Source organism: Phyllobates terribilis, unplaced genomic scaffold (assembly GCF_046119375.1).
Source record: "Phyllobates terribilis strain yellow unplaced genomic scaffold, ASM4611937v1 Scaffold_2__4_contigs__length_985480577, whole genome shotgun sequence".
NCBI classification, from domain to species: Eukaryota; Metazoa; Chordata; class Amphibia; order Anura; family Dendrobatidae; genus Phyllobates; species Phyllobates terribilis.
Window position 1 is genome coordinate 657084354 of NW_027362762.1, and position 25134 is coordinate 657109487.

At 44.5% G+C, this 25134-nt stretch overlaps 1 protein-coding gene across 1 annotated transcript in view; it reads left to right on the forward strand.

The window, feature by feature from the left end:
• LOC141222972 (uncharacterized) overlaps positions 1-25134 on the forward strand; it is a 143484-nt gene that overhangs the window by 61143 nt on the left and 57207 nt on the right. Inside the window, exon 2 of the mRNA XM_073666743.1 lies at positions 16413-16491. Within this exon, the coding sequence (XP_073522844.1) occupies positions 16438-16491 (54 nt within the window). The 5' untranslated portion in view covers positions 16413-16437. The remainder of the gene's footprint in view (positions 1-16412; positions 16492-25134) is intronic.

The window sequence follows — 25134 nt, forward strand, 5'->3', positions numbered from 1 at the left end:
AACTTTAGAAATCTATAAAAAATTAACTAATGAAGATAAAAATGCAAAACTTCTTCTTGTCATTCACTTAAGTAGCACTTCAAAAAAATCAAACAAAAAAAAATCCGAAGACATCGGGTAAAAAAATATTCAGATTGGGATCACTTGACATGGAATGACCCGTATATATGGCACCCCCCCATCCTCATCTTGCTATATATGCCCCCCCCCCCCATCCCCATTCTGGTATATATGGCCCCCTCACTCTGCACATATAAAAATAATAAAAGGATTCTACTAACATTCCCTCTGCTCCAGTGGCATTCTGTTCTGATGCCATCAGCTGACACCAGCTTGTAAGCAGCGCATGATGTCACAGACCCATGGGAGTGGAGAGCAGTGAATATTCTTGCTCTTTAATAGTGGGCACACTGTTAGCTGCAGGCGTGGTTCCTTCAGCTGCTTGGTGATCACGTGTGCCCGCTACTAAAGAGCATGAATATTCACTGCTCCCCACACCCATGGGAGTGGAGAGTAGTGAATATTCATGCTCTTTAGTAGCAGGCACACATGATCGCCCAGCTGCGGCTAATATTGTGCCTGCTATTAAAGAGCATGAATATTCACTGCTCCGCACGCCCATAGTCCCTCCCACCGCCGGCTTCAGTGCACCGAGGTGGGAGGGGCAATGGGCGTGGGGAGCAGTGAATATTCATTTTTTTTTTAACAGCAGGCACAGTGTTAGCTGAAGCAGACGGCTCCTGCCTCTATGACCTGCTCCGTTGCCCCCCCCCCGTTGCCCTTCCAACCACCCACAACCGTACATATTGACTATAAGACGCACCCCCCACTTTTCCTTCAAAATTTTGGAGGAAAAAGTGTATCTTATAGTCCCAAAAATACGGTAAACCCTAGAGTTGTGGACACTCAGACCTCCATTGCTTTTCAGTCTCTACAGTGTTTCCAATTTAATTCTTGGCGTTAATTCCCTGAACAGGCGATTGATTTGAAAAACATATCTGGGGTATCCATATAGGGGAGTTATGAAGTGCGTATAGTAGCTGGGGCATCCAAATCATTTTAATTAGGTTTATGCGACTCGCCACTGACAGTGGTAGTTTGGCCCAAGATTCCATTTTATGTTTAAATTTCGTGAGGATTAGGGTTACGATTAGTCTATCATAGTCATTTATTTGTGCTGTTTTGGGAGTAAAACTGATTTGTTCCAATTTAATCTTTAGGCCTGAATATTTTTCAAAACTGTCAATGATTTCCATTGCCCCTGGTAGAGTATTAGAAGTCTCTGCCAAAAACAGTAACATATCATCAGCATAAAGGGCCACATTTTCTTCCATTACTCCTCTACAGAAACCTACTATGCTCGGGTGTCTCTTGATGATTGCGGCTAGAGGTTCCATAGCCAATGGCACCTATCAAGTTCAAAGAATGGTGGAAGATGTCTATTTATTTTTAACATGGCCACTGGTCTCCCATATAGCAATTTTATCCATGAGATGAAAACAGAACCCATACCCACTTTTTCGAGTACTGCCCATAAAAATTCCCACTCAATCGAGTCAAACGCCTTTGCGGCATTCATAATATAAAAAGTAGTCGGCACTCCATTTCTGTAGTTGTGGGGGAATAGCAATGGAGCAAAAAAGGAAACCCGGCAATCACATGTTACACCCAATGAACATGTTACCCTATTTTCCACGTTGTCTGCTGGGATTTGGAGGTTGAGGTGTAATCGACGGATGTTTATCGCTGTAGATCTAACCAGCATAAAACACAATTGAGCAGTACATATTACCTTGGAAATCACCCTATTAAGTCTGCTAGCTAAAACTTTCGCTATACTATTGATATCTGTGTGCTTCATCACACTCTTTAATGCCAATGAGGTTGTAGGTTTCTTGAAGATCTAACTTGTGGAAAAATATGGGCTCCCAAAATCTGATCGAAAACCTTTGAAATAAGAGCCAATTGGTAGCGATCTTTAACAGTAATCTCATTCAGTGTTGGTGTCACCTGGTGAGGTGGATCTTCGAAGCCTCAGGTCTTGGTGGGCACACAGATTGTGGACGTTTGTACAGCTGGAAGGTAGGCACTTGGGTAGCGAGGACTTGGCACACTGGAGACCAGTCCAATATAACCTGTGAGGAAGTGGAGCTGCGGATATTTGTGTAACATTCAGACCCTGATAGTCAATACATGGTCTAAGGAATCCATCCTTCTTCATGAAAAACCCTGCTCTGGCTGGTGATGTAGACTTTTCTTAAAGGGGTTATCCAGGGTTGGGACAAAAGTCTGCAGACACTGTGGAACAGCAGAGCTTGATATGTCTGTTGGCACCTTGGCCATGAAAAGCCTGAGCCGAGTTTGTGGTCATGCACCGTGTAACAGCAGAGCCAAGTGTGCAGTAATAGAAAAGATGAGTTTGGAGACACACCTTTAGAGATATGTAGTCAGCTATGTTAGTCTTCTGGCACACAATCCAAGAACATGGTAGCCATAAGGATGCTACACCCGAATAATCAGGTATAGTATCCGGTTATTACATGATTGAAATGGCTATTGGAAATGTTTTGTCTTCTAAATTTCTGGTGCTTACAGTTTGAATTTTGCTTGGTTTCCGAACTGTTACATGGAGTCCTCCAGCTTCCTGTTTCATTACGTTCAAGCAGAGAGCACAGGTTTCTCCTATCTGTGCTTTGCATTGAACATAACTTGTTAATCATGTTGATCCCCTCATGTAGTGAGACAGAACTAAGCCAGCATGTCTCAAAGCACTCTTTGAAAGGTGAGATCAGTGAGGGGACCTTGATTATATTCTCTGGCTTACATTGATTGACATAAGGGATAGTTATGTCCACGGCCAGAACACAGAACACATATAGGGAAGTGGCAAATGCTCTGAAAAGAAGCTAAGCACAATACATCTTGGGACTTGTAGTGTGGAGTCGCAGAGAAAACACTGGGTGGACGTGCAGAATCACAACTATAGCCGAAAGCCACAATGGAGAGGCAATAGGTTATGGGAAACACCTTTAATTAAAGTCATATTGTTATGTCTAGACGACAAACAGCAGATCTTGAGTGTTGTTAATCTTTGTTCAGAACTTCATCCTGGTTTCTGTCAAACAGAAACGAACCAGACCTTCACATGACTAAGACAGGCTGCGACTGATGGGCTCACACCTGCAATTAGCACTATTGTCCCCATAAAAAAAAATCAACTGCAACAAAGGTTTCTGCACTTATGGCGTGCTGATAAACACGTGACTGCTGCAGCCACTCAGTGGCCTCAATAGCAAAGATAGCACAGTTGAAATGCAACGCCCTGAAGCCAGTGATTTGTTGAAGAGTTCATGTGTACAAAACCAGCATGTCCCTATTGTAGGGCAGTTCATAAAAATTGCCAATACTGCGGTTTTCAATTCACTGGATGTCCTTGCTTGCGGCACTTTTGATGGGTAGTAACTACTGCTTATTGTGAACACTCCACTACTAGGACAACCCCTTCTTGATCTAAACGTTAAAATGCCATTAAAATAAAAAAGCTTATACTTCCCTCCCGTGCCGGCGCTGTTCCAGCGGTGTCGGCACTCGCGTTTCCGGGGCTCTCGTGGGGTTGTTTATGACACGTGAGCCTGGTTCCTAATCAGTGCTGGCATCACTGTCTCTGCTTTTGCTCAAATTGAACATCAAGAGGAAGTGAGAGAGCAGCTGCAGCCCTGACTTTCGCTTGATGATCTATTTGTTCGAAGGTGGGGCCAGTGACACTAGCGCGGATTGGGTGCTGGGCTCACGTGTCATAACAGCACGACAGACCCGGGAACGCGAGTGCCGAAACCACTGGAATGGCGCCAGCACAGGAGGTGAGTATGGGGTATGAGAAGGGGTTGTCCAAGTAATGTACAACTTCTTTAATGTCATTCATAATCTGTACAATTCAATTAAAAAATACATTTAAATCTTTTCAGGTGGAAATTCTGCTGCAAGTTCACCATAGAATCTTATGAGCAGCAACTGGCATTTTCTATCTCCGTAATCATAAAATCTGTGTTCACTGAAGACAGATTTTACCCTTGAATTGAGAATTCATGATCAGTCCAGGAGGTGAAAGAAGCAGATTTCTCTAATAAGATGTATTAAAAGGTTTCTTACGCTCACTATTTTATTTATGAAAGAAATTAAATCTATGCTTACTTTTTAAAGGGAATCTGTCAGTAGGATCAACTCTCCTAAGCTGTCTATATGGGCATGCACATCATAGGAAGCGGAATAAATTGATACTTTGAGTTCTGCTATCTGATGTCTTATTCCAGAGATATCCACGTTTTACTGTTATGTAAATGACCTGTTGCAGGCTATGGGGAGGATACTGATCTGCATGAGACTCCACATCTCAGAGATTATTTTTAATAAAAGGGGGCGTTACCAGTGTGATATGCAATGGCCGCTCTGATCTCACTGCAGAGCTGTGTGTGATTATACCGGACACATCTGCAGGTTCTCTCAGTGCTTCAGCTTCCATGTCACAGGCAGTGTTGCAATACAGCAATGTTTATATGTTCATAAGGAGAAAAAGTTCAGTTCTCCTGTCCAGCGTTAATTAGTTGTCTCACCCTGTAACATCCCCTTTCATTTAACTTAGGGTCTGGAGGCAGATTCTCATGCTAATCCTTATCCGACCCATAGATATTAATAGCTTATAGCTTATTTACATATAAGGAAAACATGGATTTCTCTGGAATAAGAAATCAGAATATAATTTTATTCCACTTTCTATGACCTGCATGCTCATATAGACTGCTTTGGAAGGTTGATCCTATTATCAGATTCCCTTTAAAGAGGTTGTCCACTACTTTTTTTTTTTATTGATGACCTACCCTTAGAATAGGCAATCAATAGCTGATTGGGGGTGTGACGCCTTGCAACCCCGCAGATCGGCTGATGCTGCAGGAGCACAGCAACTCCATCGTTTCTAGAGTGTCCACTGCCAAGTACTGCAGATCCATCCCGTATTGAAATTAATAGACCACTATAGTTTTGACAGAGCTGCATCCCAGAACTTCAGTCCGGCTCAGTAGACTCCCATACTGTGCGCAGCTCAGCAGGGGTTCTATTCAGTGATTTGGTGTGTTTCATGACACTGATACCCACTGATCAGGCAATTAAAATATCTGCTAAACCGGAAAAAAAACTTGTTTAACTTTTTAGAGAAGACCAGTCTTAAATAGGGGTGCCAGTCACGAGGTGAATAGGATGACATGTGCATGCTATCATCTTCCCGCTCAGCTAGATTGAGGAGTCTCTAAATACACACACAGATTCCTATTTTCCATCAATATAGTTGTATATGGTCTTGTTATTGCAGAATTTCTTTCTTTAGAACTATTTTCATTGAAAATATACACTGCTCAAAAAAATAAAGGGAACACTCAAATAACATATCCTAGATCTGAATGAATGAAGAATTCTCATTGAATACTTAGTTCTGTACAAAGTTGAATGTGCTGACAACAAAATCACACAAAAATCATCAATGGAAATCAAATTTATGAACCAATGGAGGCCTGGATTTGGAGTCACCCCCAAAATTAAAGTGGAAAAACACTACAGGCTGATCCAACTTTGATGTAATGTCCTTAAAACAAGTCAAAATGAGGCTCAGTATTGTGTGTGGCCTCCACGTGCCTGTATGACCTCCCTACAACGCCTGGGCATGCTCCTGATGAGGTCGCGGATGGTCTCCTGTGGGATCTCCTCCCAGACCTGGACTAAAGCATCCGCCAACTCCTGGACAGTCTGTGGTGCAAAGTGACGTTGGTGGATGGAGCGAGACATGATGTCCCAGATGTGCTCCATCGGATTCAGGTTTGGGGAACGGGCGGGCCAGTCCATAGCTTCAATGCCTTCATCTTGCAGGAACTGCTGACACACTCCAGCTGCATGATGTCTGGCATTCTCCTGCATTAGGAGGAACCCAGGGTCCACCGCACCAGCATATGGTCTCACAAGGATCTCATCTCGTCACCTAATGGCAGTCAGGCTACCTCTGGCGAGCACATGGAGGGCTGTGCAACCCTCCAAAGAAATGCCACTCCACACCATTACTGACCCACTGCCAAACCGGTCATGCTGAAGGATGTTGCAGGCAGCAGATCGCTCTCCACGGCATCTCCAGAATCTGTCACGTCTGTCACATGTGCTCAGTGTGAACCTGCTTTCATCTGTGAAGAGCACAGGGCACCAGTGATGACTTTGCCAATCCTGGTGTTCTGTGGCAAATGCCAAGCATCCTGCATGGTGTTTGACTGTGAGCACAACCCCCATCTGTGGACGTCGGGCCCTCATACCACCCTCATGGAGTCTGTTTCTAACCATTTGTGCAGACACATGCACATTTGTGGCTTGCTGGAGGTCATTTTGCAGGGCTCTGGCAGTGCTCCTCCTGTTCCTCATTGAACAAAGGCAGTGGTAGCGGTCCTGCTGCTGGGTTGTTGCCCTCCTACGGCCCCCTCCACGTCTCCTGGTGTACTGGCCTGTCTCCTGGTAGAGCCTCCAGCCTCTGGACACTACGCTGACTGACACAGCAAACCTTCTTACCACAGCTCGCATTGATGTGCCATCCTGGATGAGCTGCACTACCTGTGCAACTTCTGTGGGTTGTAGAGTCCGTCTCATGCTACCACGAGTGTGAAAGCACAACCAACATTCAAAAGTGACAAAAACATCAGCCAGAAAGCATTGGTACTGAGATGTGGTCTGTGGTCCCCACCTGCAGAACCACTCCTTTATTGAGTGTGTCTTGATAATTGCCAATAATTTCCATCTATTGTCTATTCCATTTGCACAACAGCATGTGAAATTGATTGTCAATCAGTGTTGCTTCCTAAGTGGACAGTTTGATTTCACAGAAGTTTTATTTACTTGGAGTTATATTCTGTTGTTTAAGTGTTTCCTTTATTTTTTGAGCAGTGTATTTAACATTCACTAATTTTAGAATGTTCACGTTTCAAAAAAATGTTATTACCATATATTTAAACATTTTTTGAAAGATGATAATCAGATCGTGTTTGTTTCTAAGCTTTGTACATGTAGATACATATGCTGGTTAGTATGTGTCTTCTTTGTTCCCTCTGTTCATATAATGTCTGTATTTTTTTCCACAGCTCCAGCCTCTTGGTGGCATTAGAAGAAATTAATAGGATGTTTCATCTTTGACCTATATCCGAAGAACAGAAAGGGGTAAAAAATATACTTCTCAAAAAAATAAAGGGAACACTTAAACAGAATATAACTCCAAGAAATCAAACTTCTGTGAAATCAAACTGTCCACTTAGGAAGCAACACTGATTTACAATCAATTTCACATGCTGTTGTGCAAATGGAATAGTCAATAGATGGAAATTATTGGCAATTATCAAGACACCCTCAATAAAGGAGTGGTTCTGCAGGTGGGGACCACAGACCACATCTCAGTACCAATGCTTTCTGGCTGATGGTTTTGGTCACTTTTGAATGTTGGTTGTGCTTTCACACTCGTGGTAGCATGAGATGGACTCTACAACCCACCGAAGTTGCTCAGGTAGTGCAGGTCATCCAGGATGGCACATCAACGCGAGCTGTGGCAAGAAGGTTTGCTGTGTCTGTCAGCGTAGTGTCCAGAGCCTGGAGGCGCTACCAGGAGAAGTGGAGGGGGCCGTAGGAGGGCAACAACCCAGCAGCAGGACCGCTACCTCTGCCATTGTGCAAGGAGGAACAGGAGGGGCACTGCCAGAGCCCTGCAAAATGACCTCCAGCAGGCCACAAATGTGCATGTGTCTGTACGAACGGTTAGAAACCGACTCCATGAGGGTGGTATGAGGGCCCGACGTCCACAGATGGGGGTTGTGCTCTCAGCCCAACACCGTGCAGGACGCTTGGCATTTGCCACAGAACACCAGGATTGGCAAAGTCGCCACTGGCGCCCTGTGCTCTTCACAGATGAAAGCAGGTTCACACTGAGCACGTGTGGCAGACATGACCGATTGTGGAGATGCCGTGGAAAGTGATTTGCTGCCTGCAGCATCCTTCAGCATGACCGGTTTGGCAGTGGGTCAGTAATGGTGTGGGGTGGCATTTCTTTGGAGGGCCACACAGCCCTCCATGTGCTCACCACAGGTAGCCTGACTGCTGTTGGGTACCGAGATGAGATCCTCAGACCCCTTGTGAGACCATATGCTGGTGCGGTTGGCCCTGGGTTCCTCCTAATGCAGGACAATGCCAGACATCATGCGGCTGGAGTGTGTCAGCAGTTACTGCAAGATGAAGGCATTGAAGCTATGGACTGAGCTCCCCGTTCACCAGACCTGAATCTGATTGCGCACATCTGGGACATCATGTCTCGCTCCATCCACCAACGTCACGTTGCACCACAGACTGTCCAGGAGTTGGCGGATTCTTTAGTCCTGGTCTGGGAGGAGATCCCACAGGAGACCATCCGCAACCTCATCAGGAGCATGCCCAGGCGTTGTAGGGAGGTCATACAGGCACGTGGAGGCCACACACAATACTTGGCCTCATTTTGACTTGTTTTAAGGACATTACATCAAAGTTGGATCAGCCTGTAGTGTGTTTTTCCACTTTAATTTTGGGGGTGACTCCAAATCCAGGCCTCCATTGGTTCATAAATTTGATTTCCATTGATGATTTGTGTGTGATTTTGTTGTCAGCACATTCAACTTTGTACAGAACAAAGTATTCAATGAGAATATTTCATTCATTCAGATCTAGGATGTGTTATTTGAGTGTTCCCTTTATTTTTTTGAGCAGTGTATTTACATTTGACTTTTGGAGCACTATTTTAGCTGGAGTAAATTGCAGATGCCATGTCGCATTTACAGAGCCCATGAGGTAGAAAAATAGCAGTATTCATCTCCCCTCATGAGTCAATCCATTTTGGAAATCTAGACCCCTCAAGAAATTAATCGAGGGGTGTAGTGTCCTTTTTGGAGTCAACAGGTGTTTCTCAGAATTATTTTTCTTTCACAAAAAAAATGTTGCTTTAGCCCCCAAATTTTCATTTTCACAAAGATTAATAGGGAGAATTACAGTTGAAGGGCCATTTCCGCCGAATGGCACAATACATTATATTTGGTTGAAAGCTATTGTTCTTACACGTGGCGGGATTTGAAAAGAAGAAACACTATTTGGCTTTTAGAATTTACATTTGACTGGAATTATTTGTGAGCACCACTTGCAGAGTCTTCAAAGTGCCAGAACAGCAGAAAACCCTCAAAGTGACACCATTTTGGATATTGCACCCCTCATACAATTCATAGTGGTATAATGAGCATTTTTACTCTACGGTTGTTTCACTGATTTCTTTACCATTGGCTATGTGAAATAAAATTGCTTTTTGTTACAATTAGTAGTTTAAGCTCTAAAAGTTTCATTTTTACCCTAATAAGAAAAAGTACCCCCTAAATTATAATATTTCTCACAAGTCCGACAGTATGGACACAAGGCAGGGCTCAGAAGAGAAGGACCACCATTTGGCTTTTGGAGCATAGATTTGGCAGTAATAATTTGCGGTGGCCACTTGCAAATTCCCCCAGGTGCCAAACATCAGAAAAGCCCAGCTACACCACTCATGGAATTCATGTAGGAGATGTAGTGAGCATTTTTATTTCACAAGTGATTAAGATTTTTTTTACCATTGGGCTATGAGAAAATGAAAAATTACATTTGTTACAATAATGAGTAGAATTGGCCCAAAATGTTTCATTTTTATCATGGCTAATAGGAAAAAAAAGTACACCATAAATGATTATTGATATTTCTCCCATGTATGGCAGTACCCTGTACTGGTCATACACTACGGTTTGAACCCAAACCCGTGCTTTGAAGAGAAGAGCGCCATTTGGCTTTTGGGGAACAGATTTTCCTGGGGTACTTTGTGGGTGCTATATGCAGAGATCTAAAGTGCCAAAACTGCAGAAATCCCCAAAAAGTGAATCCATCTTGCAAATTTACTCAGGGAATTCTTCTTTCAGGTGCGGTGACTATATGAGCCTCACTGGCATATTTCATCATTTGGTGCGCAGTGGCTATAGCCCGGTGAAAATTGCAAATATTCCATTTGAGTGTCCAATACATAGTGCCCAGCTTCCGCTTCTGGAGACACAAGCGGCATAATTTAAGGTGTACAAGACTTAAAGTACCACTCCAGTGTTTGCTGGGTGAGCTGAAAGTCACAACTCACTGTAAGTCTAGACTTATATTGAAAGCTTGTGACCGTTACCTCTGACTTCCGGTCAGTCACATGTTGTGGACACAAGATGACGGCGCAGGACCGGAGCAGCGCCAGGAAGAACTGAAGACAGCACCTGGTAAGTATAAGACTAGGGTCAGGGTACTTAGATTAGTAGCACCACTCCAGCACTGAAATAAAAATAAGAAAATGCTCGAGTGGTGTTTTAACAATTGATGACCTATCTTAATATGAGACTAGTGTGGGTCCGACACCACAACAATTGTCAGTAGTAGCTATTCAATTTTGTATTGGGCTGTTGTGTTCTGCCCATACGTCACAGTTTTCAGATGACTGGTGGGTGTGGGTGTGTCGCTGATTGGCCGCGGCCGGACCAATCAGCGACGCGGGATTTCCTGGACTGAAGGACAGACAGACGGGATAAGACAATTATATATATTACATGAAAGGAGCTGTTACCAGTATGAGACATTTAGATCACTAGAGCACAACCTGTCAGTCGTTACATGTCTCAGACTGATAATTCTCCCTTTCATTTAAAATGTTGAAATTCTTATTGGTGTCATTATACACCGCGTGCAGAATTATTAGGCAAATGAGTATTTTGATCGCATGATATTTTTTATACATGTTGTCCTACTCCAAGCTGCATAGGCTTGAGAACCAACTACCAATTAAGTAAATCTGATGATGTGCATCCCTGTAATGAGGAGGGGTGTTAACTAATGACTTCAACACCCTATATAAGGTGTGCTTAATTATTAGGCAACTTCCTTTCCTTTGGCAAAATGGGTCAGAAGAGAGATTTGACAGGCTCTGAAAAGTCCAAAATTGTGAGATGTCTTCCAGAGGGATGCAGCAGTCTTGAAATTTCCAAACTTTTGAAGCGTGACCATCAAACCATCAAGCGTTTCATGGCAAATAGACAACAGGGTCGCAAGAAGCGTGTTGGCCAAAAAAGGCGCAAACTAACTGCCTATGAATTGAGGAAAATCAAGCATGAAGCTGCCAAGATGCCATTCGCCACCAGTTTTGCCATATTTCAGAGCTGCAACGTTACTGGAGTATCAAAATGCACAAGGTGTGCGATACTCAGGGACATGGCCAAGGTAAGGAAGGCTGAAAAACGACCACCTTTGAATAAGAAACATAAGATAAAACGTCAAGAATGGGACAAGAAATATCTTAAGACTGATTTTTCAAAGGTTTTATGGACTGATGAAATGAGAGTGACTCTTGATGGGCCAGATGGATGGGCCAGAGGCTGGATCAGTAAAGGGCAGAGAGCTCCACTCCGACTCAGACGCCAGCAAGGTGGAGGTGGGGTACTGGTATGTGCTGGTATCATCAAAGATGAACTTGTGGGACCTTTTCGGGTTGAGGATGGAGTGAAGCTCAACTCCCAGACCTACTGCCAGTTTCTGGAAGACAACTTCTTCAAGCAGTGGTACAGGAAGAAGTCGGTATCGTTCAAGAAAAACATGATTTTCATGCAGGACAATGCTCCATCACATGCATCCAACTACTCCACAGCGTGGCTGGCCAGTAAAGGTCTAAAAGAAGAAAAAATAATGACATGGCCCCCTTGTTCACCTGATCTGAACCCCATAGAGAACCTGTGGTCCATCATAAAATGTAAGATCTACAGGGAGGGAAAACAGTACACCTCTCGGAACAGTGTCTGGGAGGCTGTGGTGGCTGCTGCACGTAATGTTGATTGAAAACAGATCAAGCAACTGACAGAATCTATGGATGGAAGGCTGTTGAGTGTCATCTTAAAGAAAGGTGGCTATATTCATCACTAATTTTTTGGGTTTTTGCATGTCAGAAATGTTTATTTCTAAATTTTGTGCACTGATATTGGTTTACCTGGTGAAAATAAACAAGTGAGATGGGATTATATTTGGTTTTTATTAAGTTGTCTAATAATTCGGCACAGTAATAGTTACCTGCACAAACAGATATCCTCCTAAGATAGCCAAATCGGAAAAAAAGCCCACTCCAACTTCCAAAAATATTAAGCTTGGATATTTATGAGTCTTTTGGGTTGATTGAGAACATAGTTGTTGATCAATAATAAAAATAATCCTCTAAAATACAACTTGCCTAATAATTCTGCACACAGTGTATTTGGGAGAACATAAGATTTTTTTTATTCTGATTTTTGGAAACTGAAATGTCTTAATTTTTTTAATGCTGTTCACCCTTCGGTAAAAGTGATACAAGAATTTTATTCTTTGGGTCAGTATGATCACCATGGTGCCAGGGATAAATAATGACATTATATATACACTTTTTGAAAAATAATAATTTATTTTTGCATCACCACATTCTGAGAGCTGTAACTTTTTATTCTTCCGTCAAAAGGGCTGTGTGGAGGATTATTATTTTTTCAGGATGAGTTTAAGATTTTATGTGTACCATTTTGGAGGACATAACACTTCTGTTCTAACTTTTTTTTCCCGATTTAGGCTGCATGCCCACTATGCGTTTTTCAAGTGTTTTTGCAGCAGAATTTCCGCAGCGAAAACTCTTAAACGCTTGGTAATGCGCGTCCCATGGTCCCCAATGAAATTACCGCTGCGGTTTGTCATTATGGAAAAATCCGCTGCATGTCCATTAATTTTGCGGACACGCAGTGTAATTGCCGCCATTGACTTGCATTGAATCGCTTAATATCCGCATGACTACATGAGCACATGCGGATATTAAGCGATTCAATGTGCGGATGGTACCCGGGTCTGGAGAAGAGGAGTCTCTCCTCCAGACCGGGTACCATAGTACCTGTAAAAAAAAAGAATAAAATAAATATTATATTTACCTTCTGATGGCTCACGGGACGTACATGCTAAGAGGCTGCTGTGATACCCTGAGTTATAAATAACGGGGCAGCAAGTCTTAAAGGGACAGTGTAATGACAGACGATTCATTAGGTCTGTAAGTGAAACAAAAAGAGCTGTGTCCTATGTAGATGTAGAGCTGTCATTGAGTCATCTGTGATTCAACAGAAATTTACAAGCAGTAAACTGATATCGCATACCAATTGCTTTTAGACAAGATCACAATCTAGATAGAATCGTGTTATCTGTATCATCTATTAGTGGATTGTAGTTTATAAAAAAAGATTAGAGGGGGGGGGGGATCCGTCCTTTTTCGTATAAAAAACGACAATACACAAGATGAGAAGGGGTCTATATTTTCTGCAGAGGGCAAAGTGCAATAATAATCATATGCTCCCCCTATGGAAATAATTAATATTTCTCCTGTCTCATATAACCCCGACTATATATAGGATGAGAAGGAGTCTAGAGTCTGATATTTTGCAGAGGGCAAAGTGCAATAATAATTCTATGCTCCCCCTGTGGAAATAATTTAAACCTCTCCTTTTTCATATAACCCCGACTATATACAGGATAAGAAGGAGTCTATAGTCTGATATTCTGCAGAGGACAAAGTGCAATAATAATCCCATGTTCCTCCTGTGGAAATGACTTATATTCGTCTAAGGGTTGGCAATTTAGGATAGAGATATATTGAGAGTAGTCTAGACATCAGTTATTACACATTGGGTGATTGGTTTTAGGGAATATTAATATCCTGAGTATGACCCGTGTGATAAAAGAGGGGACATACAGGATAGACTGCATTTAGTACGGTGGTTTTGTTCATCATATTTTAATATTTATAATAAAGTATCATTTTTTAATTATTGCTATTCCTCCTCAGTCAGTGATTTCCGGGTACCATAGTACCTGTTAAAAAAAAAAAGAATTTTTAAAATAAAAAATATACATTATACTTACCTTCTGATGGCCCCCGGTCTCCTCTATGGTGCGTCCTGGCTCCCCGGTGGCTCGCAATGGTGTAAAAGGACCTTCCATGACGTCATGTGACAGGTCACGCGACCGCTGACGTCGGCGGTCACGTGACCTGTCACATGACTAAATGACGTCATGGAAGGTCCTTTTACACCCTTCGAGCCGTACAAGAGACCGGACGCACCGGTGAGAAGACCGCGGGCCATCAGAAGGTGAGTCTAACAGGTTTTTTTTATATTTTTTACCATTTTTATTTTTTTAACTGGTTGCATGGATTTATATAGTGTGACCAAGTTGTCAAGCACTTTTCCAAGTGATGATAAAATCGCTTTGAAAAGCGCTTGATAAACCCGCAAGCAGAAATGCATGCAAAAACGCTTGACAAACGCTTCTACCTGGCAGGAAAAACGCATGTAAAATTCGCATGCGTTTTTCCTGCCAGGGAGATGCAGAAAAAATATGAAGCATTTCTGCATCGTGGGCACTTAGCCTTACGGGTGGCAGAGTGATCAAAAAACAGCAATGTGCTATGCATTAATATTGACAATGAAGCATGCTAATTTAAAGGGGTTATCCAGCACTATATAATTTTTTAGTATGGGCTTAAGAACTTACAGGTAGGTAGTTGCTAACTACCTGCCTATTGTGCCTGGCGCCAATCTCTGCTGGCACAGAACAGTCACAGACCACTCCTGTTGGCTATTCAGCGGCTTATGCTGACGTTACATTGGAGGAGCAGTGGGCAATCTCCTGCTCTGCTCTGTTGATGGGACATGACTTTCAACATCATGCTGATTGACAGCTGGCTTCCCTCTGCCTAAGACTGTTTTCAGACGTCCGGATATTTCCGGTACTGTAAAGAAACAGTACCCGAGATATCCATTGCTGCATTAGGATCACACGGACGGCGCCTGGGAATCGGCACTACAGTTAGCGCTGTTCCCAAACGCCAGTGCTGAACGCTGCCCTCATCATGGTTCCCTGCCGGCGCTGCGATCAGCATCAGAAGGGACAGTGATGAGGGTACTAGTAGCCTGCTCCCGTAGTGTCCCCACCTCTAAAAATAAGAATAAAATAATAAAATCTATGTACTCACCTCTCCTAGGTGTTCCCCGCTGTAATCCAAGCGGCCGCTGCTGCAGAGGAGTCGGGAGAATGAGCCGCTCCGGAGCTGCAGCTCAGGAGCGGTGTCCTGTCACTCACTGAGTGCAAATCCGGAGCAGTTCATTCTCCCCGATTCCTCTGCAGCAGGGGTCGCATGGATTACAGCGGGAGACTCCTAGGAGAGGTGAGTACTTGGATTTTATTATTTTATTCTTATTTTTACAGGTGGGGACACTGCGGGATCAGACTACCACTACCCTCATCATGGTCCCTGCTGGTGCTGATCGCAGCGCTGGCAGGGAACCATGATGAGGGCAGCATTCAGCGCCCTGCGCTTGGGAACAGCCCTAACTGTAGCGCTGATTCACAGGCGCCGGTCCGTGTCACCCTGATTATACATGAATGTCATCCGTGTGTTCAGCGTGAGACACTTTTGCGGACCTTTTATCCGCAAAAAAACAGACTTGTCTCCATGTGGAGCACACGGACACACGGTCCGTGAAAACACACTGAGATGTGCACCGACCCATTCATCTAAATGGGTCTGCATGTGTCAGTGTCTCCAGTACATGTGGAAACTGTTACCACTCGTACCGGAGATACTGGCGTGTGAAAGAGCCCTAACTGTGAGGAGTCAGCTGTTAATCAGAATGACGCCGGCAGTCACGCCCCAGCAACAGAGCAGAGCGGAAGAAGAAGAGCTGCTCTGATGACTTGAAGCAGCTGAATCGCCGGCAGGAACAATCGGTGTCTGCTCTGTTACCAGCTACCGGCCTTTTAATTTTGAAGCCCACAGTAAAAAAAAAATTAAAATAGTCCTGGACAACCTCTTTAATAATTTAGTGGTATCTAATAGTTGAATCGAGGAAAATTGGTTACTTCAGATTTTCTTTATCCTAGTCCTGCTAACACACGTGAATGGATTCGCAAGGATTCAATCTAACAATTTCAGTAAGACAAAACATTATCTAATAATGATTAGCACAGTTTTAAATTACTGTCTGCCGTTTGTATAAATTCTTTGTCTGAACTTAAAAGTGAAGTTCTGACCTGAATTGCTAAAACCTATGTAGTTACACTACGAATAAATATTCTGTAATTCAAAGAAATTTTGCCCATGAATCCTTGCAGGATGTTATTGGGTTAAATGAGTTTTCCCTCTATTTTACCCACATTTCCAGATGGGTACTAAAATTGCTTGTTTGGTTATAAAGTATACATAATGGCATATTTTATTTTTTGTTAAGGGCACACTGGCACAGTTCAGAAGAAATGTATCACCGCGGGGAAGACCGGGGATGGCAATATGGACACCACCATATGGATGTAAGTGGTTCTGCTATACCAGTGAATTTACTGATTGAATAATGTAGTTCTTCTTGTAAGAGAAAAGGATGTCTATAGAATTAGCTTGTGTGGATACAGTGGAAGAAAACTCATTTTACTTTTTAGGTCCTCCTTAAAAAGAAAATCATGTTAAAATGATCCCTAGCGAACCATTTAGATTTGGTGATACCTGATACGTGTGTGTGGTTCTTTTTTTTTTTTTCTTCTTTTTACATTTTAATGACACTAGAAGTTTTGATCTTAGGCTATAGTTATATTAATACAGTGCTTTCCCCTGGCAATCTGAGACAGAAAGGGCTGTCAGGGGAAAGCAAATCAGCCTGTCTGATTTGCTTTATTTTTTATTATCTATATTTGTAGAAGTATATGTTGGTCCTGTTTGGACTTAAAGGATTATTCCCACAATATCAATCATAGCTCAGTGGCTTAAAGGGAATGCGTTGTCAAAAAGAAAATGTAAAACAATATAAAAATGTTAAGTATTAATGTTTTAATTTAAAGCACCACACCAGTCATTTTTTTATTGCAGTGCAACTAATTTAAGTTCCCTGACCCTAGTACCACACTTACCAGTCGCTGTTTTCATCTGTTATTGGTGCCGCTCTGGTCAGTCTTCTGCAGGTTGTGACCTGCCAGATCGCTCCAGTGTTTGCTGGACGATCTGGAAGTCACAGCTCAATGTAAGTCTACGACAGCCAGAACGAACATCTCATAGACTTACATTTAGCGATTGTAACTGTTAGCTCTGACTTCTGGTCAGTCAGAATTTGCAGTCACACGATGGCGTCGCAGGACCGGAGCGGCGCCAGGAACAGCTGAAGACGGCGGTTGGTAAGTATAATACTGGGGTCAAGGGAACTTGGATTAGTAGCACCACTCTAGCGCTGAGCTAAAAAAAAAAAAAACGCTGAAGTGATTCTTTATAAAAAAAATATATATATATTTAAAATATTTTTTAATGGTGTAAAATATGAAAAAAGGTTTAAAGTGTTGATATTTTCAACTTTTCTGTACTAGGGGCTGCTGTTATTTAACCTGTAATCAAAGTGTAATGCTAGCTCGCATTATGACTACTGTAAATGAGGGAAAGATCTGCTAACGTGTATAACACCACTCCACCTTTTTTAGGTATTTGCAAAACAATGGGGGAAGGATAAACTTTAAAATCATAATGCAGCAGCATTTTGTTGGTGACTGCAATGTGATACTGACATGTAGGACAGAAGAGGGGCTGATCCTAGCTTTCCTGCTGAGGCCAAAATGGAAATAGCATCCCTCCCTACAGTGCAATGTTTTACAGTGTTTATGGCGTTCATTTGTGGTAATAATAACCTGGTAACATGATTCTGCTGGTTAGTATGATTACGGTGATACCAATCCTTTTTTTTAACCCCTTAACGACCATTAAGGGTACTTATTCCACAGCGACTTTAAAATGCATCGCTGTGGAATAAGTAAATAGCGGCCGGTATCAGGGCCGATCAACTCCTTAAATACCGCTGTCAATCGTGAGAGCGGTATTTAAGTTGTTACAAAGGGGTTGCAAGACCCCCTTTGTATCCATTGGACCCCCGCAATGAGAATCACGGGTCCCGATGGTTATCATGGTACTCTGAGATCATGTGATGATACCAGGGTACGGTGGCCTGTGAGATCAAGCAATAAGCTGGATTTCACAGGCACAGTCAGTGACTCACTGACAGGTCTCAATACACTGCAGCACAGAGGTACTGCAGAGTATGAAATCGGCAATAAATGTGACAATTACACATGTCCCACAGTGGGACTTTGTGTTGTTTTTTTTTTACCTTTTAACCAAGTGCACACAAATCCGTTTCGCCTCTCAAAAACTGTTGTGTTATTTAGTCAGTTTGGCGAATGCCGTAAAAAAAATAAAAATACACCAAAAATTAAGCTTTTTCATCATTCTGATTTATTATATAAATAAAAACGCCAAGCAGTCCCTAATATTTTTTTGGAAAATACTGTTTTTAGTCTGTAAAAATAGCAAAGCATAAAAAAAATATATAAATCTGGTATCGCTGTAATCGTACCGACCTGACAAACAAATCGGTCTTATCACTTTTACCACACGGCGAATTGCGCAAAAAACAATAGCTGAATTGCTGGTCTTTGTTCATTCTGTGTCTAAAAAATCTGCATAAACAGCGATCAAAAATTACTATGTGCCCCAAAATGGTACCAAAAAAATCTGCAACTTGTCCCGCAAAAAATAAGCTATCATACAGCCCTGTTCACCAAAAAATAAAAAAGTTACAGCTCTCAGATTATGGCAACGAAAATAACTACTTTTTCCCCTCACTCACCTTGAGGGGGATCTGCCCCACCAAGAACAGGAAACCGTTTGAAATAAAAGGGCGGTACCTCTCCCTCACTTCAGTTTGTTTCCTGTCCTTGATGGGAACCTGTCTGAAGAAGATGTCCATACTTACCTGGCCTGTTCCGGTGTGGAAGAGCGGGCACCAGCCTGTGCACCGGTTCCAGAAGCGCCGTCCGCGGTTCCCTGGAGCCGTGTCCGAGCGTGCGCAGGCTGCGAGGAGGGTTCCCCGCAGACCGCTGCGCTGTCCTCTCCCTGCCGCAGGCTCCTGGCTGGCCGCACGCAGGGAGCGGCGTCTTCCGGGTGTGACGCGCCTGACGTCACGGTGCTGTGCATGCTGGGAGAGGAATGCCCGATGACGTCGGGGGGCGCCACTCAATCCATCATGGCTGCACCCTGTAAGCGCTTGCCGGCCGGCTTTTCAAACCTCGGCCGGCGGGCGTCAGGAGGGGGGAGGACACCTGAACTGGAGGAGGTTCCGGATGTGCCCTATTTAAGGTGGGGGGGTTTGTCCTGGTCAAACGCTGCCTATGCTCGTGCTTGAGGTATAGGAGCTATGGCAAGCCAGGAGCAGCAGCAACTGACCCCTCCATCTCAACAACGCCAGCGGAAGAAGCAGTCGGGCGTCTCTCGCACGGAGAGCCGCTCCAGCAACCATAGCGGCAGCAGGAGAAGTAAGGTGTTGGACACTTCAGGGCCATCCAGAAGGGATTCATCTTATGTCCCGCCACAGCCTCCAAATCCGGTACCCATTTGTTACTTCAGGGGTGAGTGATCTTCTTGAATGTCACTTAATAGTAATGGAAAGTTATTATGTGCTTCATTCCTTATGAAGAAGAGTAGCGCCAAACAGAAGCACAGGGTTTGCGCCTTATGCCAAGTCCCCCTTTCCATAGATTGGCAGAAACAGCTTTGTGCTAGCTGTATTAACCAAACCATAGCAGAGAGCACCCCGCATTTTGCTTCTAATTTGAGGTCCGTAATTCTTACAGAGGTTCAAGATTCCCTGAAAGGCTTACTTAAGGGGAAAAAGAGATCCCATAAGGATATCTCCTCCGACTATGATTCATCCTCCCAGTCAGAGGATCTATGCCTCAGTGATTCATCATCCTCTACATCAGACAGTGGTAGGCCCTGTTTCCCTATTGAGGGTACTGACAAGTTGGTCACAGCGGTCAGATCTACCATGGGGTTGAGGGAGGAGAAGGCAGCCAGGTCCCTGGAAGACATTATGTTCGCAGGCCTGGAGGAAAAAAAGAGACACTCCTTTCCAGTGAATCCTCAAATTCAGACCCTTATAGACCGGGAATGGAGGAAGCCTGAGAAATCGGGAGTGTTGCCCTCATCCTCTAAAAGAAGGTACCCCTTCGATGATAGTGTCTCTGGGTCCTGGAATAAAATTCCTAAAGTTGACGGGTCTGTTGCCTGACCAAAAAATCGGCCCCACCCCTGGAACATTCGGGCAGTCTAAAAGATGCTCTAGATAAGAAGGCAGATTCCTTCCTGCGTCACACCTGGGAAGCGGCAGCAGGGGGCCTGAAACCAGCGGTAGCAGGCACTTGTGTCGCTAGGTCACTCATGGTGTGGCTTCAACAATTAGAAGACCAGCTCAAGGATAAAAAGATATCCAGAGATAAAATCCTCTCCAATCTACCTTTACTACAAGCAGCGTCCACTTTCCTTGCATACTCCTCAGCGGATTCGGTTAAACTCGCTGCCAGGTCTGCTAACTTATCTAACGCTGCCAGACGAGCCCTGTGGCTCAAGGGTTGCCCAGGAGACCTGCAGTCTAAACATAAACTATGTTCCCTTCCTTGTGATGGTAAATTCTTGTTTGGCCAAAAACTGGACGAGCTTTTGGAGAAGGCTGGCGACAGGAAGAGAGGTTTTCCAGGGTTCACAGGGGGGACACAAAAAGGTCCTACTTTTGGAGGAAAAGATTTAACCAGGGTCGCACTCCAGGAGAAAGGAAAAGATGGGAGCCCAGATCTAAAAAAGACTCTGGTTACATGATTGGGGGGCCATCCTCCAGTACCAAAAAAAAACCCAATGACGCAGGGCTAGAGGTCGGGGGAAGGCTTTCCCATTTTATCCCAGCTTGGGAAGCCATTACTTCAAATCCCTGGGTGTTGAGTATCATAAAGAATGGCGTAAAGATACGCTTCAGTCTGGTCCCTCACCGAGCCTTCATGATCACCTCCAGGAAAAAGTCCAGGGAGAAGCAGATGGCCTTAGTCGGAAGTGCTAGATTTAGTCAACAAGCAGGTACTTCACGAAGTTCTGAATTCACAATGGGGAAGGGGATTTTATTCCCCCCTATTTGTGATAAAAAAAAAACCAAATGGGTCCTTAAAGACCATTATCAACCTCAAAAGTCTAAATCAGCTGATAGAGAACCAGACTTTCAAGATGGAATCAGTGAACTCGGCAGTAAAACTCCTACACCACAATTGTTTCATGGCATGGCATTTATCGACCTAAAAGATGCCTATTATCACGTCCCAATCCATCCAGACTACCAGAAATACCTAAGGGTAGCCCTATTCATCCAAGGGGAATTGAGGCATTTCCAATTTACTGCCCTACCTTTTGGACTCTCGATAGCACCGAGAGTGTTTACAAAGGTTATAGCGGAGGTGACAGCTTTTCTCCAAATCAAAAACGTGGTGATTGTTCCCTACTTGGGCGACTTTCTGGTAATAGGGAAATCGGAGGACCACTATTCCACTCAACTTTTAGAGGTCAGGACAGCCTTACATCAGCTAGGATGGTTAATAAATATTCAAAAATCAAAACTATCCCCCTCAAGGACTCAGATCTTTCTGGGCTTGACCCTAAATTCCCAACTCCAATCCTGCTTTCTCCCGGAAGACAAGGTTTGCAAAATAATCCGCTTGGTCTTAAGGGCCATAAGGTCTCCAGTAATGTCCCTGAGAGGAGCAATGTCCCAACTGGGCTCCATGACTTCCTGTCTCCCAGCAGTCAAATAGGCCCAAGGTCATATGAGGCTTCTTCAGTGGGAGGTCCTGTCAGCGCAAAAATCCTTCAACGGACATTTAGAAAAAAGACTGTCTCTTTCCTTGGAGACGGTAGGCTCCCTCTCATGGTGGACAAACAGGGAGAATCTGACCTCAGGCTTGCAGTGGTCCAGACCAGTCGACCATACAATTACAACAGATGCAAGTGGCTCCGGCTGGGGGGGGTCATCTAGCAGATCTCTTGGTTCAGGGGCTCTGGCTACGTCATGAAATAGGGACATCATCGAACCTAGAAGAGCTTTTGTAGTGGAGAAATCCCTGATAGCTTCCTTCCCCACATACAGGGTCACGATGTCCAAATCAGGTCCTTCAATCTGATGACAGTAGCTTATATAAATCACCCTTATGGTAGTGGCAAACGGAATCCTGCAACTAGCAGAACAGCATCTCCCATCCCTCAGTGCTCTTTACATCCGGGGGTAGAAAATTCAAAGGCAGATTTCCTCAGTAGCCACACTTTTAAGACAAGGAGAGTGGGCTCTAAACCCGATGGTCTTCCAACAGATTATCCAACTATGGGGGTCACCGGACATAGATTTGTTCTCCACCAGGGTGAACAGGAAGGTAGAGAGATTCTGTTCACTAGATCCAACAGAGAATCCCTATGCTGTAGACGCTCTCCAGATACTCTGGAAGTTCAGGAAGGCCTACTCTTTTCCACCGATAGTAATGATCCCGGCAGTTGTGAGGAAAATTCGGGAGGAGGGGGCAAGAATAATTGTGATAGCCCCCTTTTGGCCAAAAAGACCCTGGTTCTCCCTGCTTCGCCTAATGTCGGTCTCGGATCCCTGGGTCCTGCCGGACAGGCCGGACCTTCTCATCCAGGGGCCGATGTTCCATGCACAAGCCAAAAGTTTCCATCTGGCGGCTTGGAATTTGAGAGGTTGTTACTGAGCTATAGAGGGTTTTCACCAGCCCTAGTTTCCACCCTATTGGGTAGTAGGAAGCCGATAACAACTAAGATTTATAGCAGAATCTGGGGAAAATTCCTGGATTTTATAGATTCCTCATTGTCGGATAAACCTCCAATTAAAGATGTCCTACAGTTTTTACAGAAGGGATGTGACCTGGGGTTAGCTACGGGAACACTTAAAGTTCAGGTGTCCGCCCTAGGGGCGCTGTATAATTGCAATCTGGCGGGGAACATGTGGGTCTCTAGATTAATTAAATCCTGTTTCAGAGCTAAGCCAGTTCGGGCTCTCAGAGTTCCTCCCTGGGACCTGAATTTGGTTTTAAGCGCTCTCTCTGGCGACCCATTTGAACCCCTGCAGGTTATCTCTCCAAAGTTCCTCACCCTCAAAACCATTCTCCTAGTGGCCCTAACATCGGCCCGTAGGGTGAGTGACCTGCAGGCTCCTTCTGTTGATCTCCCATACACCCAAATTCATGATGACTGGGTCGTCCTACGTACAGATCTAGCTTACCTTCCGAAATTAGTTTCCAGATTCCACTGTAATCAAGAGATTGTGCTTCCCTCATTCTGCAGTAACCAAAAAATACCCGGGGAGGTTAGATTCCACAATCTAGATGTTAGAAGGGCTTTACTTCAGTACATAGACATGACAAGTCAGTGGAGGAAGGGCTACTCCTTGTTTCTGGCCTTTCAGGGGAGTAGGAAAGGCCACGGGGTGTCAAAGGGAACTATTTCTAGGTGGCTTAGGGAGGCCATTTGTCTAGCTTGCATATCTACAGGTGTTCCGGCACCTGACGGTATTAAAACTCATTCCACCAGAGCTGTAGCGACCTCCTAGGCAGAGAGAGCCGATGTCTCAATTGACCAGATATGTAAAGCTGCTACTTGGTCTGCACCATCCACTTTCTACAAGCACTGTCGGTTGGATCTATCCGTCTCCGAACTTTCCTTTGGGAGAAGGGTACTTCAAGCGGTGGTCCCTCCCTAGGGTGCTCATATTCTCCAAAATTCTCTCAAGGTGTGCTGTCATGGGTGAGGGGAAAACACCCAGGTTACTTACCGGTAGGCGGTTTTTCCTGAACCCATGACAGCACCCGCAGTCCCCCCCCCCCACCCCCCACCCCCCCTGTCTCTTTCTCACACCCTGGTGAGCACTTTACGTTTTGGGTGATTATATGTATATATATATTGTAGGTGTTGGTTATGTGTCTAGAGGTCCTCTCAATGCTCTGTATTCCAACTGAAGTGAGGGAGAGGTACCGCCCTTTTAGTTCAGACGGTTTCCTGTCCTTGGTGGAGCGGATCCCTCTCAAGGTGTGCTGTCATGGGTTCAGGAAAAACCGGCTACCGGTAAGTAACCTTGGTGTTTTTTTATAAAAAAAAAAAAAAAAGCATTTTTACTGTGTGATAGTATGACACGCCCCCTGGGCCGTGGGGTGCTCGGTGCCGGGCCGGTCGTTGCTAGGCGAGATGTCACAGTGGCGGTGGCCCGGTCCGTGACCCAGAGCGGTCAATAAAAGGGGATATTTACAGGGGATTTATAGTTGTTATATAAAGTTTGTGATGCCACCTGTGGTATGCGACAAAAGGGAGCCGCCGCTGCGGAGCAGGTCCTCTGGAGCTGATGTTAGTGCAGCAGAGTTGGTTCAGCTCTCCACAGGCAGAGCTTAGCTCCAGGGCAGGAATTGGTGATGTTATAGATGTTGCTGTGCAGTGTAGTGCAGGGGATGATGGCGCAGTAATAATTCGCAGAGACAGTGGGGTGCAGTCTTCAGCGTTTTAGACTCCAAGTTACCGGGGCCAGAGTAACTTCCCACGTTGTCCTGTGCTTACTCAGGGAGGGGTTCAGCAAACACGCAGGTACCTCCGGAGTACATAACGGGACCCCTTCTGTGTGTTCCTTCTGGCCGTCTCCCTGCACCTCACACCCAGTGTCCCAAGCCAGTGACCGCGGACCTTGTCGGGCGATGTCTTCTCTGTCCCCTGGGTCCTCTATGGCCACCTTTTTGGTGTGTTAGATGTGGCTTTTGGCTGCAGCACCTGAAATGCTGCACCCTCCGGTTACCTAGTTGAGGCTTGAAGAACTCTGCTAGTTTAGGGGCCGGTCCCCTTCTGCGGCTCAATCCCTCCACCGCCTGGTAGATTCGGGCGTACGGGTGGCCTCCAGCACTGCCCGTACCCCTGGGATCCTTTCTGCTTTACTGGAGCCTTCCTTCCTGCTCCTCTCCTCTCTTCTTTCTGTCCTGAGCCTCTCTCACTAGGCCCTCCTCCTGAGCAGAGCTCCTGCTCCACACATTCTCTTCCTCTGACTGAACTTATCTGACTGACCACCT